The sequence below is a fragment of the Oncorhynchus kisutch genome, linkage group LG12 (genome assembly GCF_002021735.2).
Source record: "Oncorhynchus kisutch isolate 150728-3 linkage group LG12, Okis_V2, whole genome shotgun sequence".
NCBI classification, from domain to species: domain Eukaryota; kingdom Metazoa; phylum Chordata; class Actinopteri; order Salmoniformes; family Salmonidae; genus Oncorhynchus; species Oncorhynchus kisutch.
This window is the reverse complement of record NC_034185.2, coordinates 11,721,683-11,743,502: the sequence shown is the minus strand read 5'-3', so window position 1 is coordinate 11,743,502 and position 21,820 is coordinate 11,721,683. Positions and strand designations below refer to the sequence as shown.

At 44.3% G+C, this 21,820-nt stretch overlaps 1 protein-coding gene across 3 annotated transcripts in view; it reads left to right on the top strand.

The window, feature by feature from the left end:
• Positions 1-21,820, top strand: part of kif26aa (kinesin family member 26Aa) — a 171,110-nt gene that overhangs the window by 81,693 nt on the left and 67,597 nt on the right. For all 3 annotated transcript variants that reach the window (XM_031836884.1, XM_031836883.1, XM_031836882.1), the window contains exon 4: positions 3,472-3,632. In XM_031836884.1, the coding sequence (XP_031692744.1) occupies positions 3,472-3,632 (161 nt within the window). The remainder of the gene's footprint in view (positions 1-3,471; positions 3,633-21,820) is intronic.

The following is a 21,820-nucleotide window of genomic DNA, read 5'->3' as shown; positions in this document are numbered from 1 at the left end:
AAACTACAAATCTCAAACCTCATACACTAACAACAAGGAATTATAGCAAAGCACGCTCACTGAAAAGATACTAGTCTCGTAAATGATATATTCTGAGCTGAAAAAATGTAGAATTGACTAACGGGTGAACCACAAGGCCAAACAGACGCCATAGCACCGTATATGACCCAGTTCCATAATTCATTAAGTCATGTGACTTGACTTATTGCTTTTAGTTCCTCGAGGTGCAAAGGGCCAGTACTGTATGGATTTGTCAGACTCTGGTTACACCTCAGCCACCCCGGTAGCATCCCAGCCACCCCGGTAACATCCCAGCCACCCCGGTAACATCCCAGCCACCCCGGGAACACCTCAGCCACCCCGGGAACACCTCAGCCACCCCGGTAACATCCCAGTCACCCCGGTAACATCCCAGGCACCCCGGTAACATCCCAGCCACCCCGGTAACACCTCAGCCACCCCGGTAACATCCCAGCCACCCCGGTAACATCCCAGCCACCCCGGTAACATCCCAGTCACCCCGGTAACATCCCAGCCACCCCGGTAACATCCCAGCCACCCCGGTAACATCCCAGCCACCCCGGTAACACCTCAGCCACCCCGGTAACATCCCAGCCATCCCGGTAACATCCCAGCCACCCCGGTAACATCCCAGCCCCCCCGGCTCTTCACACCCACCGCCTTACCCTAACACCATAACCTAGCCGTTACATCATAAAAATATGGACCTCCAATTTAGACCCAAATGTAGATCTCCTGCTGGCCATTAATAGGCTACTGCTCTGCTGGCCAGCCTCTACATTTGAATTATTATAGGATGTGTGAGAGGAGTTTTTGGTAATATATACAGTCGTGTTCAGTGGGATGTTGGTGTTTGAGTGATTCTGGATCTCTGTAATCTGTTCCACTGCGAGGAAGAGACAACATTATTCTACAATCTACAGCTCGTTATCTACCCATCAGCCATTTGGGTCTGACTTCCAAGTTGCAACATTCCTCCTCGTGGCTTATTCACTGTGACTTCCATTGAAGCTTGGAAACAAAAATAGCGAAGCGAAATGCATCTGGGTTACTTGTTGCCATTATCTTATATGTAGTTTAAGCACAGGCGTGTCACGTACAGGTACGCTCACTCAAACTGCCATGCTATAGAATGAGAAGAAAACGTGCTACAGCATCTATGAGTGGCACCCTGGAGATGATTAAAACGCGAGTGTGTCACGAAGGGCACCTTTGAAGCCATACTGAAGGTGCCTCTTCCCATGGTCACATGTGTCTGTCAGACTAGTGCGCTCCTGTTAGGGGTTATATAAATAGCACTGCTATCAGGTGTAGTCGGCAGATGGTTTACCCCTGGGGTGGATAAACAAGTTACCAAACAAATACTGTTGTTGTTTGTACTGTAGACATGCTTCAACAACCATATAGATACGTATGTTTACAGTCTTTGTGGGGGGTGATTGTGGGGGATGATTGAGGGGAGGGTGATTGGGGGGTGATGATGATGTAACATGCCAAAGATTAACAAAGAAATAACAGCTTGCTCTACCTTTTTCATAAGGTATTTAATTCTATAAATGATCTCAATGTAAATACTATATATAGATTGGGGGAAGACCCTGTTTGTTAGGAAGAACCCCCCCAAAATACTGTTCTTTTCATTAGGATTGGAACAATTTGAAAGAAAATAGAACTTGACCTGTGAGAAATGATGAGTCCCTGACCACTGTTATGTTTGAGTCAATTTCTCTGTTACTGCCAACAGAAAAGCAGTAGATCAGGGGTAGGCAACTAGGTTCAGCCGCGGGCCGATTTTTGTCAGAGAAGGTTGTACACTGCAAATTGACCACAACTAAGCCCAAAAAAGAGATTGTATTTGATAATAACAATAATTTAATTCCTTTATTACATTGAGACACGACCAAATCTCTTTTTTTTATTCATGGGAATACTTGGGAACCGTTTCCTGAATTAAACTCATTTTACAGTCAAAAATGTCACTTTGGGGGGCCAAAAGAAATCACTCCGGGGCCGGTAATTGGTCCGCTGGCCGCCTGTTGCCAACGCTTGCAGTAGATCAAATTGCAATTATCAACAATTACCATCAACAATTCTAGTTGCCTGTATTAACATACATTTTACATATACAACTACCAGGTACTGGCCCTTCTTTTACTCAGAGACCTAGAATCACTTTAAGAGCAATAAGGGGGCATCTGTGACAATGTGGCAGCTGGGGGCGTCTTGGCTGTGTCAGTGTGGCAGCTTTTTGTTGTTGACTACTTCCGTCCTCTCTCTGTGTGGCGGCGCTTCCGTGGAGGGGCGAACGGCGTGCGTCTCTGTAATCCTGTTAGCTGCCGCGCCAACGCCGCAGTCAAAGAACTGAATAATGGACTCCCCGCCAAATGTCGGCACTCCGCAGACATCGCCACGGTAATCCACTGTGATGAGTACAGAGTGGATGCCTGCCCCAGTTTCTTAATTTCCTTATAGACTAAAGGGATGAGAGAGAGAGAGAGCGAGAGAGAGAGAGAGAGAGAGAGAGAAATTAAAATACAAAAATGAAACAGAAAGAGAAAAATGAAACAGAAAGAGAAAGAGAAAGAGAAAAATGTTACATCCCCAACAACAGGCGTCACCAGAAAGCAGACAGCACATTAAAAGATGCATCTGGCTCATTTGAAATAACAAGGCCAAATGGAGATTGTGGGAGGGGCTGCGTTGACTTGTGAACATACAGTAGCCTATGAGATGATTGGCACAAGTGGTTTATCTCTGTTAAATCAAATGGCATACCAACGACTGCTGTGTTTTGTCCAACACTCAAAAGTTCAGTCATTCTCATATTACACATCAATCTGGTTGAATTACATATCCTATGTCATCTCATATTTTAGTCACAGATGATTAGAACAAGTGATAATGGATGGGACTCTATCAGTTTTTCAACGCTAACCATATTGTAGCACAGTGTGAGTCGGTAATCAGGCCAAAGCTAATGACCAAAGCTAATGACCAAAGCTAATAAGCTAATGACTAGCTAGCAGTGAGAGTAAAGGACCAAGATTACCAACCTGCAGCTGCAGCGAATGGAGTGACAACGAACTGTAGCATTGTTACACAGGTCATTTACTGCTGTGGAGTGGCCTGCGTGATGTGTTTTCCCTAAGCTTTTTGCTACTCCTGCTCACAAATGCAGGAGCCACATCAACCAAAGCAGTCGCTCAACTGAGTTCCCCAACAGGCTTCTCTGACCTGTGAGAGCATATTATGCAATTTGTTTAGTTTCTTGAAAATATTTGGTTTGTTTGGTTTTTACTTCACTAAATGTTTTGGTTTGTTGAAAGCAAGTCATGGTCATAACATTGAAGTTGGATGCAGAATTTGTATACTTTTTTTGTCACATTGGTTGATGCTCATGTCTCTCTCTCCATCTCTCTATCCCCCCCCCCCCCTTCTCTCCCTGTCCAGACGCAGGGCTTGGCTCCTGACCCATACAGGAACTACATGCCCATTGCCCCTGGGAGCCCCATCTACGACTATGCCACCATCACTCCTACCGTACACCAGCCCCAGCCCACCCCCACCCAAACCAGCCACACACCCTCCGCTGCAGCCTCGTTCTTCATCAGGTAAGTCAAAGCCATACTTTACCCTAAAGAGCCTTGTGGGTGATATATGCATATGTAGATTTCAGAGACTTGTGAACTTGTGGCTTGATCAATGACGCAATCCACCTTGAAACTGCTGCCTCTTTCCACATATCAGGGCAGTCAATTCAGGAAGTGAACTGAAATTTCAATTCCATAATAAAAAAATGGCATATATTTTCAATGACTCATTCAATTGAAGAGTTTTTACATTTTAAATTTAAACCACTTCCTAAATTGACTGCCCTCAATTCGAATTGACCCCAAACCTGCTACACATCATACAAATAATGGTTATATCCACCTTTGTCTTGGATTGGACCCATCCAATAGGGCATATGTGACCAACTCGATTCGGTCTTATGTAGCAAAATTTGAAATTCTGATTTTTACATTGGATTAAAGTAGAGACTCAGAGCTAGAAAATGGTATATCAAACGCCTGCTGTTGAGAAACAATGGGAAAGTAATTCTGGCTCGAAAGCTGCTAAACTTGTATCCCCACTTTTGAGAAAATGGCACTTGAATGTTTTGGTATTCCTGCTGGAGACCTCTTCTTTGTCTACATCCATTAAGCATTGTTCACACCCTCTTATGCCTTAGCCCCACCCACCTCTTTAAGGATTCACATGAGACCATGTGCTAAACAGAGTGAGTAGTTTAGTAAACAACCAAATATTTAAAGACTAAAAGTGGTAAAAGTAGTAGCCTACAATAAGGAAAAACTCCAGATAAAAATCCATGTTATCTAGTCCTTGGCCTTTAACCTAATCTGACTTTGGTGCAGGTCATGTTATTCTTCACATTAACGTCTCTGGTAAACACACGCTATATCAAATAAATTCTACATTTATTTGTCACATGCACAGGATACAGAAGGTGTAAACAGTACAATGAAATGATTACTTGCATAGTAGCAATATCAAAAACAGAAAGTGTACAGATATAACTATTTTATCATTATTAGATGACACAGACACACTTGTCTAAATTGAATGGTCATGTGAAGGAAATGCTATAATCAACCCCCCAGCACACATCTGGCTAAGTGGATGGGTCACTATTGTCTAGACATGTACACATGTTCATTAAATACAATAGATGGTCGTAACCACCCCCAGACATAACTGGCTATCTTGATGGGTCATGTGATCATCTCTCTTGTTTAGACATGTAGAGTCTTGTTTAGACATGTAGCTAGATAGCTGGCTAGCTAAACAATGAACCGGAATAATCCCATCTCACACTACTACCAATACAAAATTGTCATAGCTGTAGTATGAATCTGCAGGTAGCTGAAACTATTTAACTCTGTTTTGTTTGGCCAGTGTTGTGTCAAGTAACATTGGTTCACACTGACCGTGGCGTATGCAGAAAGTAGCCCATCACTTTATTCCAACTGATCTGTCGATAGATTCTCCTAAATTCAGGGCCTCAATGTTGTTGAGAAATGTAGCACAACTTTTGGCCAGGTCACAGTTGCAAATGAGAACTTGTTCTCAACTAGCCTACCTGGTTAAATAAAGGTGAAAAAAAAATAGTTAAAAATAGTTATTGATGGCTAACGTTATATCTTTAAAAACTGTGCAGTAGAAATGACTATCAACACATAATGAGCAGCTCACGTTATAGACAGAGGCATGCTACGTCCAGACCATCCATTATCTCAGCAAATCATGACTAGCAGGAAAGTCCCTGTCTCTTCCGTGGCTAAACCAACTAGGCTTGTAATTTAACAGTTTTACTGGTATTTACGGATAGAATACAAGTTTGTTATAAAAGCACAGGAAAGTTCACATGTTCCAGAAGGCATTTCTGCCCCAAAAAAGACTTGTTTACTTTCAAATGCCTCTCCTGTAAAGTAGTGATGTGCGACATACGCCTAGTTTCCTCAAACTAGTTACATGACCAGAGACTCAACACATTCCCTCCCCCCATCTGGTTGTTTTAAGGCTATATACTACATACTAAATATACTAAATCTATATACAAAATCTTTAAATGCCAATCGCGCTATAACGCAGATCTTCCTCAGTGCAGATGAAATCTAAGCCTTAGTCTCCTTCTCCACTTCCAAGGGGAAGGCAGGATACAGTCTGCCCCATTACTTATTCAGGCCTCCAGTAGTGTTCGTGTCAAAATCTCTGAGCCTTTTCCCAGGCTACCAAAATACTCTGTCGCTGCTGGCAATCCATATATATTGCCAGTATTGCTAGTAGCCCTAGCCGAAGATGTCAGTGATGGATGCCTGGGTTAGTCACTTGGAGTGGGGAGATAAGTCATTTATATATAATTTTCACACATTAGCTACTATTCGACAGCCTATGGAAATGATGATGCAGATGTTCCTTAGCTCTGGAACACGACATTGGAAACTAAAAGCATAACAACCTAAAATGAAAGCCTCAGAGTGAACTTTTCTGTCCAGAATGAAGTTTGAGCAGTCTACATGCTGACTAGGTTAACTTTCTACGTTGTTGTATTTGGAGGTTGTTTAGAGTGCCTCCAGAGAGAAGGATAAGAAGACAGAGAGAAGACAGAGACAAAGTAAATACCTGAGCGAACCAAGGAAACTTATTGAGAATGATTTCACACTTTGACACTGAGGATATTTTCTCCCAGCACTGTGAAATAATAATCTTTATCTAGTGTAAGAGAACATACCTCAAATGTCAAGCGTAACGTTCACTCATATGCTACAGTCTTTATTTGTTGGACTACTATTGTCATCCGGGTGAGATTGACACACTTGTCATGAATCTTTGTCTCAGGGATTAATATAGAGTTGCTAGTTTGTGTCTGACAATTATGCGTAGCTAATGGCAACATATTCCCTATATAGTGCACTACTTTTGACAAGGGCCCACAGGGCTCTGGTCCACTATGTAGGGAATAGTGTGCCATTTGGGACTTTGACAATGCCTCCACACTCTTTTTCCAGTTCTAAAAATTGCAACTGTATTTTGACTCTGATTTTCATTGGAAACTGAAATTTATGTTGGATTTGAGTTAGACAGACAACAATAGCAGGACAAAATCTAACTACGTAAATCATAAATATGTATTCCCCTAGTTTCTTGTAGGCCTGGATGTATTCGGCTGTACAGTCAGCTGTAGTCGTGATCTTATCGTGCTATATTTCCCATCAGCCAAAGCTCTAGTTCAAAGTAGCCTACCACTTCAAAGAAAGAGTAGAACCTGCCCACGCAAAGACCACTTCGACACCATTTCAGCAGGCGGCCAGATTATCAGATAGGATCTATTTCAGCAAGTAGGCGAGGCATTCTCTACTGAAAGGTCAAAAACAAGCATGGAGGAGAAGGGGAGAAGGCTGAACTGACACCCTTCACAATATCACTACTCTGGATTCTGTGCGTGTGGGTGTGTGAGTGTCTGCGTGCATGTGTGTACGTGTGTGTGCTGGTTGTGAGTGCGTGTATATGGGCTCTATATTCTTTCAATGAAATCCAACGAAAGGAGGTACAAGAGAACCTATATGGTTTATATAGGTTAGGTTATAGAACCTATATGGTGTAGGTTTAGGTTATAGAACCTATATGATGCAGGTTAGGTTATAGAACCTATATGGTGCAGGTTAGGTTATAGAACCTCTATGGTGCAGGTTAGGTTATAGAACCTATATGATGCAGGTTAGGTTATAGAACCTATATGGTGTAGGTTTAGGTTATAGAACCTATATGATGCAGGTTAGGTTATAGAACCTATATGGTGCAGGTTAGGTTATAGAACCTCTATGGTGCAGGTTAGTTTATAGAACCTATATGATGCAGGTTAGGTTATAGAACCTATATGGTGTAGGTTTAGGTTATAGAACCTATATGGTGTAGGTTTAGTTTATAGAACCTACATGGTGTAGGTTTAGGTTATAGAACCTGTATGGTGTAGGTTTAGGTTATAGAGCCTATATGATGCAGGTTAGGTTCTAGAACCTATATGGTGTAGGTTTAGGTTATAGAACCTATATGGTGCAGGTTAGGTTATAGAACCTATATGGTGCAGGTTAGGTTATCGAACCTATATGGTGCAGGTTAGGTTATAGAACCTATATGGTGCAGGTTAGGTTATAGAACCTATATGGTTTATATAGGTTAGGTTATAGAACCTATATGGTGCAGGTTATGTTGTAGAACCTATATGGTGCAGGTTATGTTGTAGAACCTATATGGTTTATATAGGTTAGGTTATAGAACCTATATGGTGCAGGTTAGGTTATAGAACCTATATGGTGCAGGTTAGGTTATAGAACCTATATGGTGCAGGTTAGGTTATCGAACCTATATGGTGCAGGTTAGGTTATAGAACCTATATGGTGCAGGTTATGTTGTAGAACCTACATGGTTTATATAGGTTAGGTTATAGAACCTATATGGTGCAGGTTATGTTGTAGAACCTACATGGTTTATATAGGTTAGGTTATAGAACCTATATGGTTTATATAGGTTAGGTTATAGAACCTATATGGTGCAGGTTAGGTTGTAGAACCTACATGGTTTATATAGGTTAGGTTATAGAACCTGTATTTTTTTATACAGGTTAGGTTATAGAACATATATGGTGCAGGTTATTTTATAGAACCTATATGGTGTAGGTTTTGGTTATAGAACCTATATGTTAGGTTATAGAACCTATAGGAGTATGTGTAACATCCCATATAACCAGGTGGAAACTGAAATGGACAGTTGGTATGATAGGAGTATGCGGTATGAGAAACATTTTGCACAATATCATGATGTGAATAGGATAAATACTACAGAGGTGGATGGAGGAAAGTGCTTTTCATAGATGAGAGCACTCAAAATGATTTTTACTTTTAAGTGCTTTGAAAGCCAGAGTAAAACCACAGAGTAAAACTACAGAGTAAAGCTACAGTGGAAAATTGGTGGGATAATAGATTTTAGGAGGAAGAAGGTCTGTGCGGGAAAAAAGCATGACATACGAGTGACATTAACAACACAGATATACAATGCCGCAAAGCACACAGAAGCCGCTTCACAGAGAATTTCTAGAAAGTGCTTTCCATCACCAGTGCTGTCTCTCAAAGACCCTCCACCCTTAAAACGTTACAACACATACCAAAGGAAAAGCCCTTCACCAGGCGAGAGACAGAGAGCCTTAAGTATTAAACCTACAATCACATCAAAGTCATCCCGGGCAGCCTTTTCTAAAGACACAGAGAACGAGAGAGAGAGAGAGAGAGAGAGAGAGAGAGAGGTAGAGAGAGAGAGAGAGAGGTAGAGAGAGAGAGAGAGACAGAGAGCCTTAAGTATTAAACCTACAATCACATCAAAGTCATCCCGGGCAGCCTTTTCTAAAGACACAGAGAACGAGAGAGAGAGAGAGAGAGAGAGAGAGAGAGAGGTAGAGAGAGAGAGAGAGAGGTAGAGAGAGAGAGAGAGACAGAGAGCCTTAAGTATTAAACCTACAATCACATCAAAGTCATCCCGGGCAGCCTTTTCTAAAGACACAGAGAACGAGAGAGAGAGAGAGAGAGAGAGAGAGAGAGAAGAGAGAGAGAGAAGAGAGAGACGAGAGAGAGAGAGAGAGAGAGAGAGAGAGAGAGGGAGAGAGAACGAGAGAGAGAGAGAGAGAGAGAGAGAGAGAGAACGAGAGAGAGAGAGAGAGAGATAGAGAGAGAGGTAGAGAGAGAGAGAGAGAACGAGAGAGAGAGAGAGAGAGAGAGAGAGAGAGAGAGGTAGAGAGAGAGAGAGAGAGAGAGAGAGAACGAGAGAGAGAGAGAGAGCGAGAGATAGAGAGAGAACGAGAGAGAGAGAGAACCACTCTCCTTTTATCTGTAAATCTTTGAAGGTTAGATTACCATTACAGTCATAAAACCTCTCTCTCCCAGCAGATTGGATTTTTGCACTGCCGAGCAGATTTTGAGAGCCATGCCAGGGCAAATGCCTGGGAGTGAACCGTCCTGCGAGGGATGGATCATCCGAAACAGATAGATCATATACCTATCTGACACACTGACTTATTGGAGATACAGTAGCTGACGCATTATACATAGGCAAGAACTTGGACGAAGAATGGGAATTCAGCTTAAGGGAGTTCTATATGGACATACACTCACCGGACAGTTTATTAGGTACACCCTTCTAGTACTCGGTCAGACCACCCCTCTTGCCCACAGAACATCCGGAATTCTTAGGGGCATTCTACAAGGTGTCGTAAACGTTCCACAGGGACGTGGGTCCATGCTGATGCAATGGCATCACGCAGTTGCTACAGATTGGATGGTGGTACATTCATGCTGCGAACAGCCTGTTCCATCTTATCCCAAAGATACTGTATTGGGTTGAGGTCTGGGGACTGACCAGGCCACTCAAAGTAAATGGAACTCACTGTCATGTTCCAGGCATTGTTTTGTCAATGGTCAATTGTCCAGTGTTGGTTATCACGTGCCCACTGGAGCCACTACGTCTTGTTTTTAGCTGATAGGAATGGAACCTGGTGTGGTTTTCTGATGCAATAGCCCGTCCGTGACAAAGATCGAAGAGTTGTGCGTGCCTTTCTGCACACCACTGTTGTACTGTGCTGTTATTTGTCTGTTTGTGTTGCGCCTTTTAGCTTCCACAATTCTCCTTAGCCCTCTCTCATTAACAAGCTGTTTTCGCCTGCAGGACTGCCACTGACTGAATCTTTTTCTTGCCCAGGAGGGCGGCCATTTCTGAGATAGTGGATCCAGCTCACCTGGCACCGACAATCATACCAAGCATCTTAGGTCACTCGTTTTGCCCATTCTAACGTTCAATCGAACAGTAACTGAATGCCTCGATGCCTGTCTGCCTGCTTTATATATCAAGCCACGGCCACTTGACTAATTTTCGTGAACTGGGTGGTGTACATAATAAACTGTCTGGTGAGTGTATATCTCACTATATCGTAGGTGAATTTCTTCTCAGTGCAGCAAATCATGAGAAACAGCATTTGTCATTGACACATAGACCTAAAGAGAAGGGCTGCTCTGCTGTAGGACCCCATGGGCAGCCTCTACATGGGCAGCCTCTACATGGGCAGCCTCCTCATGGGCATCCTCTACATGGGCAGCCTCCACATGGGCAGCCTCCACATGGGCATCCTCCACATGGGCATCCTCCACATGGGCAGACTCTACATGGGCAGGCTCCACATGGGCAGCCTCTACATGGGCAGTCTCCACATGGGCATCCTCTACATGGGCAGCCTCCTCATGGGCATCCTCTACATGGGCAGCCTCCACATGGGCAGCCTCCACATGGGCATCCTCCACATGGGCATCCTCCACATGGGCAGACTCTACATGGGCAGGCTCCACATGGGCAGCCTCTACATGGGCAGTCTCCACATGGGCATCCTCTACATGGGCATCCTCCACATGGGCATCCTCTACATGGGCAGCCTCCACATGGGCATCCTCTACATGGGCAGCCTCCACATGGGCATCCTCCACAGGGGCAGCCTCCACATGGGCAGCCTCCACATGGGCAGACTCTACATGGGCAGCCTCCACATGGGCAGCCTCCACATGGGCAGTCTCTACATGGGCAGCCTCCACATGGGCAGACTCTACATGGGCAGCCTCCACATGGGCAGCCTCCACATGGGCAGCCTCTACATGGGCAGCCTCCACATGGGCAGACTCTACATGGGCAGCCTCCACATGGGCAGCCTCCACATGGGCAGTCTCTACATGGGCAGCCTCCACATGGGCAGACTCTACATGGACAGCCTCTACATGGACAGCCTCCACATGGACAGGCTCAACATGGACAGCCTCCACATGGGCAGCCTCCACATGTCCTGTTTTGACAATGCCAGCATGAGTACTCCTTCCTAGCACGACTTGTTTTACCACACTGCCAGCTCCAACCCGGCAAGTGGGAGGACGACTGTCACAACACTGCTTGGGTCCTGGGTTTTCGATTCCACCACGCGACTGGACAGTCTCAGAGGGAAGTCAACAGGTTCAGGGGTGAATCAGTCTGAAATATTTTAAGGAGCGGTGGCTTAGCGTCTACATGCAATATGAAAATGACCAGGGATGCAACTGAAAGTAGAATGGGTTGTTTGTTGACCATAATGTGGTTGAGCTTCTTATGTACAGTGTAAGCAACCTGACAAAAAATGTATACAATATACTACAGTTTAATTCAGCCCTTCCTGAAAAATGTCAATGGATTTAAAATAGCAATAAACCAGTAACCTACTATAGACGAAAGTGAAGAGCCCCAATTTTCACAATCCATCCCACAGCCCCACTTCACTCCCTTCTTCATCCTCCATCCTTCCATCCCCCTTAATTTGTTTCTAAAATACAACCCTGCTGCCATGGCAACTTGCTTTGGGGTCCATTCCAAAGTGTTGAGGTCGGGTGCTCTCCTAGACCCCAGGGATGACCTTGAGAGAGGTAGTTGCTATTCCATATTCACACTGCATTGAGCCTTGTGCATTCAACAATACAGTACTTACAAATCCAGCATAATTGCCCCAGAGGTGGGCAGCTGAACCAAATGAAACGCGGCTCAATCTTCTTGTCTGTCTCATATCATTTGCATAATGGGCTAATGCTTTGTTTCATAGGATTATGGTATTAATGTTTGTGTGCCACGACGCCACGATATCCCCCTATGTATTTCTTCACACTGTACATTCAAAATGAGCTTTCAAGCTGTTCGTTGGAAGTAAGTGACTCTTGGTGTCTTGGACACCTGCACTGATTCGCTGACAATAGGGTAGGCTTGGCTCGTGATTGGTTAACAGGTTGGAATGAGCTACACTGTAGTTAGGTTAGTCATGGTGGATAGACATTCTGTCAGCTATGATTTGCTCGTCGCAATCACTTTGTCTTGAAGGACCAGAAACCCTTTCTATACTACACAATAAAAACCTGACTATTTGCTGGATGTAGACTTGGTACTACCATTGAGATACTTGTGGACCTTGGACACAAGAGGTTGAGAATTATAATTGTTGAGGAACACTAGCATTAATTAGAAAGGAATATTCAATTTTTGATAGAAAATTATGCTTTCATTGGCTCCCCAAAAATATGACCCCCCCCCCCTAAAAAAGCAGTACATGATCCACCTAAAATCTCTTTGTGAAAAACATCTATATGTAGGGTTTCAGTCCCATTTCATAGATCTAATCTCTATGGAGGATGAGGCTGTTTCTGATAATATGCCAGTGGGATGCACAGGGCCGTGGCCTGTTAGTCATTTTCAGCGATGCGGGCTGACCACATCTGTTCTTTGACTGATTCCATCCTGGGCAGCCCCGCTGGTCAATACGGTTAATGTATGCAGAGACACAGGGAAGTCAGAGCCAGCTCAGCGTCTCTTACCACCACTACTGTGTTCCAAACAGACACCGAGACTAATACAAACCTCAAGTACACACACACACACACACACACACACACACACACACACACACACACACACACACACACACACACACACACACACCCACACACACACACACACACACACACACACACACACACACACACACACACACACACACACAAATAAACAGCTCATACTCTTGCACACAATGCACCTTCTAATTTCCTAATTTAATTTGGGTGCCTATCTTTACCGTTCATTTGGTTTGGGGCATATAGCTGGTTGGGACAGGGACCGATCTTGACATTTGAATTATTTTGAGGTCTAAAACATCTAACAGTCTTTAAAGCAGTGCCCCCAGGACCCCTTCCCTCGACACACCTTTTATAGTCAATACAACTGGTATCCCACAAGGGCATGTGGATGGGAACCTCTCTCTCGTTCTCTCTCTCACTCTCCAGCCTGCGCACTAACTGATTAATCAGTCACACCTTTCTTTACCCTGCAGCCCTCGGGCTGTTTGTGTTGATAGCCCCAGCATTGAGACTGCTGTAAATAAATAATCACACACCACTGAGTCGCCCCATCCCTGCTGAAGGAAAGATTCATTACAGATGTAAAGATTTCTCCTTCTATCCTCTTCATCCTCACTCTCTAACCTCTACGTAACTGATCGACTCTCAGGTATTTCCTCTCTCACATTCCCTCTCTCCCTCTCGTGGTGTTTTTCCCTCTCTCTAACCTCGGCTCTCTCTCTCACTCGTATTCCTCTCTTTCTCTCGCTCTGTCTCAATCCCCCGTCATCTTCCTCTCTCTGTCGACCTCTTCTTTTTCCTTGTCAGGAAACTCTTTTCAGGATGTAGAACATAGTGTTAGAGGTGATGAATACACTACACTAATTACAGTGTGTGAGAGACTTGCTGCTTGTCCCTTCGCCTCAGCTACAGGAATGAAGAGTGGTGGGACTCAAGGGTCTCTTCTCCTGTCAAGTGAGTGCCCTTGGACAGATTGCCTCTCTCTCTCTCTCTCTCTCTCTCTCTCTCTCTCTCTCTCTCTCTCTCTCTCTCTCTCTCTCTCTCTCTCTCCACACACCCATGCTAGGACACACATACGCTGCCCTCTGCCTTCACTGGCAGTGCTCACTTTGATTCATCGCACTGGTTGGCTGCTGCTAGGGGAGTGCTGAGCACCTGTCAGTAACAGCTTTATAATCCACAGTAAGGTATGAGGAGGCACGGGCGCAAGGCCCAAACACACATAGGATTTATGAGTGGAAGTGTGTGTGTGTGTGTGTGTGTGTGTGTGCGTTTGTGCTGAGCCATGGACAAGGTCCTAGGCTATGCTGTGTGTATTGTGTGTGTGTCAGTGTATGTGTGTATGAGAGAGAGAAAGAGTGTTTATTGGGTGTGTATTTGTGTGCATATAAAATCAAATTGTATTTGTCACATACACATGGTTAGCAGATGTTAATGCGAGTGTAGCGTAATGCTTGTGCTTCTAGTTCCGGCAATGTAGTAATAACCAACGAGTAATCTAACCTAACAATTCCAAAACTACTACCTTATACACACAAGTGTAAAGGGATAAAGAATATGTACATAAAGATATATGAATGAGTGATGGTACAGAACGGCATAGGCAAGATGCAGTAGATGGTATAGAGTACAGTATATACATACGAGATGAGTAATGTAGGGTATATAAACATAAATTGGCATAGTTTAAAGTGGCTAGTGATACATGTATTACATAAAGATGGCAAGATGCAGTAGATGATATTGAGTACAGTATATACGTATACATATGAGATGAGTAATGTAGGGCATGTAAACATTATATTAAGTGGCATTGTTTAAAGTGTTTAGTGATACATTTTCCATCAATTTCCATCAATTTCCATTATTAAAATGGATGGAGTGGAGTCAGTATGTTAGCAGCAGCCACTCAATGTTAGTGGGGGCTGTTTAACAGTCTGATCGCCTTGAGATAGAAGCTGTTTTTCAGTCTCTCGGTCCCTGCTTTGATGCACCTGTACTGACCTCGCCTTCTGGATGATAGCGGGATGAACAGGCAGTGGCTCGGGTGGTTGTTGTCCTTGATGATCTTTATGGCCTTCCTGTGACATCGGGTGGTTTAGGTGTCCTGGAGGGCAGGTAGTTTGCCCACGGGTGATGCGTTGTGCAGACCTCACTACACTCTGGAGAGCCTTACGGTTGTGGGCGGAGCAGTTGCCGTACCAGGCGGTGATGCAGCCCGACAGGATGCTCTCGATTGTGCATCTGTAGAGGTTTGCGAGTGCTTTTGGTGACAAGCCGAATTTCTTCAGCCTCCTGAGGTTGCATCTACTGTAAATGGAAGGGAGTTGTGTTTGCAGTGTTTGTGCCTGGGAATGTGTGGACAAAATCCACATTTCAATTGGATCAGATTTGTAATATTTTTGTTATGTCATAATAACATGAAAACTAGACATTGATTTGTTGCCTTACTTCTGTCTTAAAGGGCGAAGTCAGGACTTCAACCCAAGTTACAGTACAAAAGAGATTTAGCCAAGTCTGACATGGGCAGAACAGACTCACACTGAAGCTTGCTTACTGTCCATACGCCCCTATAGAAAAACCCAGTGAACAGACTTCAGAACTGAATTCTGTCTGCAATGTCTGCTTAGTGCCACTTTGTGTCAGGGCATGTCAGGGTGCATTAAGGACCTTTATATGTTCAGGATGGGGGAGAGATAGATAGAGGCAAGTCTGATCACAAATCAGTTTTAGACCTTACATCTCAGACGTGCACCCCAGATTCTTATCAAATGACATGAATGCGCTATAAACTGATACTAGATCAGCTTTACAGTCTTTGATCAGTCTTACTGTGCATCTCTCAGATCTGTACATCATGTTCTTATCAGGTGACCTGGATGAGCATGACTTTAATCTAGTCCTGGATCAGTTTTGTATCTTAGACCTCCACCACTAGCTGGCATAAAATACTTTGACATTTCACTGGAGATTCAGGATGTGAGATCGTCTGTCACCTGCTGCCATTATTATTGTTAGAAATGTATTTTGGTGTTATTTTTCATACTATTCAAATTTAAACATTCCCCTTTTAGGCTCTTGCTGTTTAATTTATTCTAGGCTGGCAAAGAGCTTTAACCCTGGGAATTTGAGGCGTTGAGCTAGCAAGGCCAGAGTGGTTTTAGCAATCATGTTAGTTTGAAAATGATTTGCCTTAATTCAGTGAGCTTTCGGTTGGCTGCTAGCCAGAAAGGGGCTCCCTACTGCCTCCATTCTTTCTCCCTGGCCTTTCTTTCTTTCTTTCTTTCGCTATTTATTTATTTCCTTCTATCCTTTTAGTTGGTATACATTCTTTAGTCTTTCCTTCACTTCTCCTCTCTCACCCCTTCTGTTGCCTCTGTCTTTTCTGTCTTCTGAATTCTCAATTCCACCCCCCTCTCTCACTATCTCTCTCTGTCTCTCACTATCTCTCTCTCCCTCTCTCACTATCTCTCTCTGTCGCTCTCTCTCTCTCTCTCTCTCTGTCTCTCACTATCTCTCTCTCCCTCTCTCACTATCTCTCTCTGTCGCTCTCTCTCTCTCTCTCTCTCTCTCTCTCGCTCTCACTCTCACTCTCTCTCGCTCTCACTCTCTCTGTATCTCTCTCTCGCTCTCACTCTCTCTCTGTATATATATCTCTCTCGCTCTCTCTCTCTCTCTGTATCTTTCTCTCTCTCTCTCTCTCGCTCTAACTCTCTCTCTGTATCTCTCTCGCTCTCACTCTCTCTCTCTCTCTGTATCTCTCTCTCTCTCTTTCTCTCTCTTGCTCTCACTCTCTTGCTCTCACTCTCTCTCTGTATCTCTGTCTCTGTCTCTCTCTCGCTCACACACACCTACCCTCTTGCTCCATTTCTCCCCCATGTCTCCAGATCCCCCCCTGAGGTACCCCACTAATCCTAGCCTTTTCTCATTTCACACTCCACGCTGTCATAGATGAATGCTAATAAGATCACCAGAGATTACCTGCTTTTCATTTTTAAAAAGCCTCAGTGCTTTAACCTCTATTGAAGGGTTGAGCAGCATGAAAAAACCACGTCTACAGTAATGAGCCTCATCCCTGTGTTACGGATAGACAATGAGCTAAACAATGAACAGTGCAACGGCAATGAATGGGCTACAGGCAGTCGACACAGAACCTGTGCATGTTATGTCGGCTGGATATCGGAATATCGGAATCTTTACGTACCTCCGTTGATTCTTGTAGGCATAGTCATATTCATCTCACTGCATTCTGAACAGATCATTTTATTGTATGAGTGTATGAGAATAGCAGTGAAAGAATGGTTAACTAATTGTTTGGCTAGTATGATCCCGCAGCAGCTGTACCTCCCTCCCCTACAGTTTTCCTGGCTCACACCACAAGCATGCAAACGGCGGGTGGGCTTGTAACGTTAGATTAATACGAGGTTGATGCTGAACAAACGACCCCGGATCATATTTCCTAATTCCATACAAAGCTAAGAACAACAGGTTGGCTTCATCTCAAACACAGCTATGGAAGCCTGGGGAACGCGCCAACTGTTGACACTGTACTTTGCTTCAGAGAACCATGTAATGTGCCCCCACCCTGCCACAATCAGCCCCAGCTAGCCCTGACATGGAACCACGCTGTGGGGTCGGGCGCTATGACACAAGCCCCTTAATGGATCCCTGAATCAGCGCAACAAAAGGGCCTCCGTGTCTCCTGGGTCTCAGGAATGTTTACAATAAGCGTCAGGGCCTTAAACTAACATTTTTGACTACCAGCCACTGTGGCATGTAGATTTTTAAATCGAACAGCCAACTCAGATTTATTTACCAACCCAAATATTTTGGGGGGGATTAATTAAACACAAAAAACACAAAACAAAACGGATGATCATGCTTAGTAATGTTTCTAAAACAAGGAATGTATTAATGGTAAGAAGTAATGTGGTATATATTTTTTATTTCATTTAAAATTTTGTGACCTCAGCCTTTTAACCAAAATATCACAGATGAGACAAAAATGTTCAGCTGCCCCTTTAACCGTGGTTTAACACTCCAGTTCAAATCTGTCTCGTAGAGGTTGGCAACGTCTCTTCGCTAGCAGTGGAAGCAGTGAGCCCCGTGTGTGACCCACGCCAACGTGGCTGGTGAATTAGACATTCTTACCCGCCAATACCAAAATCTACCCACATTTGGTGGGTCGTGGGTGGCGGGTGTTCATTTTAGGCCCTGGGAGGTGGCCTAATAGCACAACGCCACGTGAAAGCAGCTGTCCCAGAGAATCAAGACAAAGGCCTAAACAGGGGGCCAAGCAGTGGCCCATACTGGGTTTGGCAGGTGTTGTGGACACCCGACGGGAGACCTTCTCTCGCAATTATCGTTGAAATGCCATTGTGGCAAGGTCACAAGTCAAAATCCCCTTTCTCCCCTCAATGGCATCTGACATCATATACATTAGATGTTACATGCTGTTCATGGTAGAGGGAGCACAGAAGAGGATGGGAGTGTTTTAGAACACAGGAAAAAGGAGAGAATGGGAGTGTTCTAGAACACAGAGGAAGAACAAGAGCATTGGAGGGATCTCAGAGGAAGAATGAGAGAATGGGAGGGATCTAGAACACAGAGGAAGAATGAGAGAATGGGAGGGATCTAGAACACAGAGGAAGAAGAAGAGAATGGGAGGGATCTAGAACACAGAGGAAGAAGAAGAGAATGGGAGGGATCTAGAACACAGAGGAAGAAGAAGAGAATTGGAGGGATCTAGAACACAGAGGAAGAATGAGAGAATGGGAGGGATCTAGAACACAGAGGAAGAATGAGAGAATGGGAGGGATCTAGAACACAGAGGAAGAAGAAGAGCATGGGAGGGATCTAGAACACAGAGGAAGAAGAAGAGCATGGGAGGGATCTAGAACACAGAGGAAGAAGGAGAGAATGGGGGGGATCTAGAACACAGAGGAAGAAGGAGAGAATGGGAGGGATCTAGAACACAGAGGGAGAGAATGGGAGTGTTCTAGAACACAGAGGAAACAGGAGGGAATGGGAGGGATCTGGAATACAGAGGAAACAGGAGAAATGAGAGGGATCTAGAACACAGGAAACAGAAGAGAATGGGAGGGATCTAGAATACAGAGGAAACAGGAGAAATGAGAGGGATCTAGAACACAGGAAACAGAAGAGAATGGGAAGGATCTGGAATACAGAGGAAACAGGAGAAATGAGAGGAATCTAGAACACAGGAAACAGAAGAGAATGGGAGGGATCTGGAATACAGAGGAAACAGGAGAAATGAGAGGGATCTAGAACACAGAGGAAACGGGAGAGAATGGGAGGGATCTAGAATACAGAGGAAACAGGAGAAATGAGAGGGTTCTAGAACACAGAGGAAACAGGAGAGAATGGGAGGGATCTAGAATACTGAGGAAACAGGAGGGAATGGGAGGGATCTAGAACACAGAGGAAACAGGAGAGAATGGGAGGGATCTAGAATACAGAGGAAACAGGAGAAATGAGAGGGTTCTAGAATACAGAGGAAACAGGAGGGAATGAGAGGGTTCTGGAACACAGAGGAAACAGGAGGGAATGGGAGGGTTCTGGAACACAGAGGAAACAGGAGAGAATGGGAGGGATCTAGAATACAGAGGAAACAGGAGGGAATGAGAGGGTTCTGGAACACAGAGGAAACAGGAGGGAATGAGAGGGTTCTGGAACACAGAGGAAACAGGAGGGAATGAGAGGGTTCTGGAACACAGAGGAAACAGGAGGGAATGAGAGGGTTCTGGAACACAGAGGAAAACAGGATGGAATGGGAGTGTTCTGGAACACAGAGAAAACAGGAGGGAATGAGAGGGTTCTGGAACACAGAGGAAACAGGAGGGAATGAGAGGGTTCTGGAACACAGAGGAAACAGGAGGGAATGAGAGGGTTCTGGAACACAGAGGAAACAGGATGGAATGAGAGGGTTCTGGAACACAGAGGAAACAGGAGGGAATGAGAGGGTTCTGGAACACAGAGGAAACAGGAGGGAATGAGAGGGTTCTGGAACACAGAGGAAACAGGAGGGAATGAGAGGGTTCTGGAGCACAGAGGAAAACAGGATGGAATGGGAGTGTTCTGGAACACAGAGAAAACAGGAGGGAATGAGAGGGTTCTGGAACACAGAGGAAACAGGAGGGAATGAGAGGGTTCTGGAACACAGAGGAAACAGGAGGGAATGAGAGGGTTCTGGAGCACAGAGGAAAACAGGATGAAATGGGAGTGTTCTGGAACACAGAGAAAACAGGAGGGAATGAGAGGGTTCTGGAACACAGAGGAAACAGGAGGGAATGAGAGGGTTCTGGAGCACAGAGGAAAACAGGATGGAATGGGAGGGACCTAGAATACAGAGGATGAAGGAGGTTGTGTCAGTTTCCTCATTGCCCACATCTTATATGATATTAATCAATTCCCCCTGATAAAGGAAATGCAGGGAGTCCCGGATAATGCATTTTTTTCCCATTTTTTTACATGAAAAGGGACTCATATAGTATTCAGTTTCAGTCGGGATCAAAACCGGAGACATGAAGGAGGCGATACTAGAAGACCGTCCATAATTCAACAAAACTACAGTATCTGTCTCGTCTCAGTTGGGGGGAGACATATGGAATCTCTCATTCACTCCTCACGACACTCACCATGAGCAAGCTTGTGGAAATGTTTAGGCCAAGCATCTGGATGTGTTTGATTGATCTCTCAGGAAACACGTGAGGTTTCACTGAAGGCCAGAACAGTTTTAGAGGAATGATGGGATGGATGGAGGGGTGATGAGAGCCCCAGTTTCTGACACATCTACACAAAATGTCTAGCACTGATTTGTGACCTGCTTCCTGCGCTGTCTGGATGATGGAGTTACTGTTGAGAGGTCAAGCTGTTCGTTCCCACAGAGCTCAAGACAACAACACTAAAACCAATGCAGTTTCCTAACCTCCTCATAGTGAAGTGGATGTTCTGGGAGTTTTATCTTTCATTGTTTCAGATCTCACCTCAACATTAGCATGGAAGTTTCAAGTTTTAATGTCACATCACTGTTTGTGAGTGGGTGTGTAGTCAGTGGGTGTGTAGGTGTGGGTGTGTAGTCATTGGGTGTGTTGGTGTGGGTGTGTAGTCAGTATAAATGTACTCTATGTGTGTGGTTGTGTAGTCAGTGTAAATGTACTGTGTGTGAGTGGGTGTTTAGTCAGTATAAATGTACTGTATGTGAGTTGCCCAATATCATATGGAAGGCCTTTGTCCAACCTCGTAGACTCTGACCAGACAATACACCGTAGCCATTGCCTGCAGGCAACTGACCTAGTGGCCTCATGGATGGAATGTTATTCAGATTTTTAAAATAATTTCCTAATTAATAAACTTTTTTTTTTTTAAAGCCGCCAAAAATCCTGTGTTTCTATGTCAACCGGTTTTGTTATTTGTCTTCTGTGATGAAAATAAAAAGTAACGCTGGACTGCAAACTCAAAATCTAATACATTTCAACTCATGGTACAGGTATATTCTTTGTTAAAGCCCATAACCATGTGTGTGAGGTGTATACTTTTGTTTCAAAGTAAATTTGTTTAAGAGTACAAAGAAACACTCTGTGTGACCCTGATTGGTTAAGAACCGACCAGCATCATAGCTATAGATCGCAACCAGCATTGTATGTATCTTCATTACTTAATTCGACCACAACCATAATCAGTTTGTGCACAGCTCCTGGACGGACACAAAAACTGACACAACAGCTGGAGCTCCCTTCCACTGCATGGGAAGAGAAATAGAACAG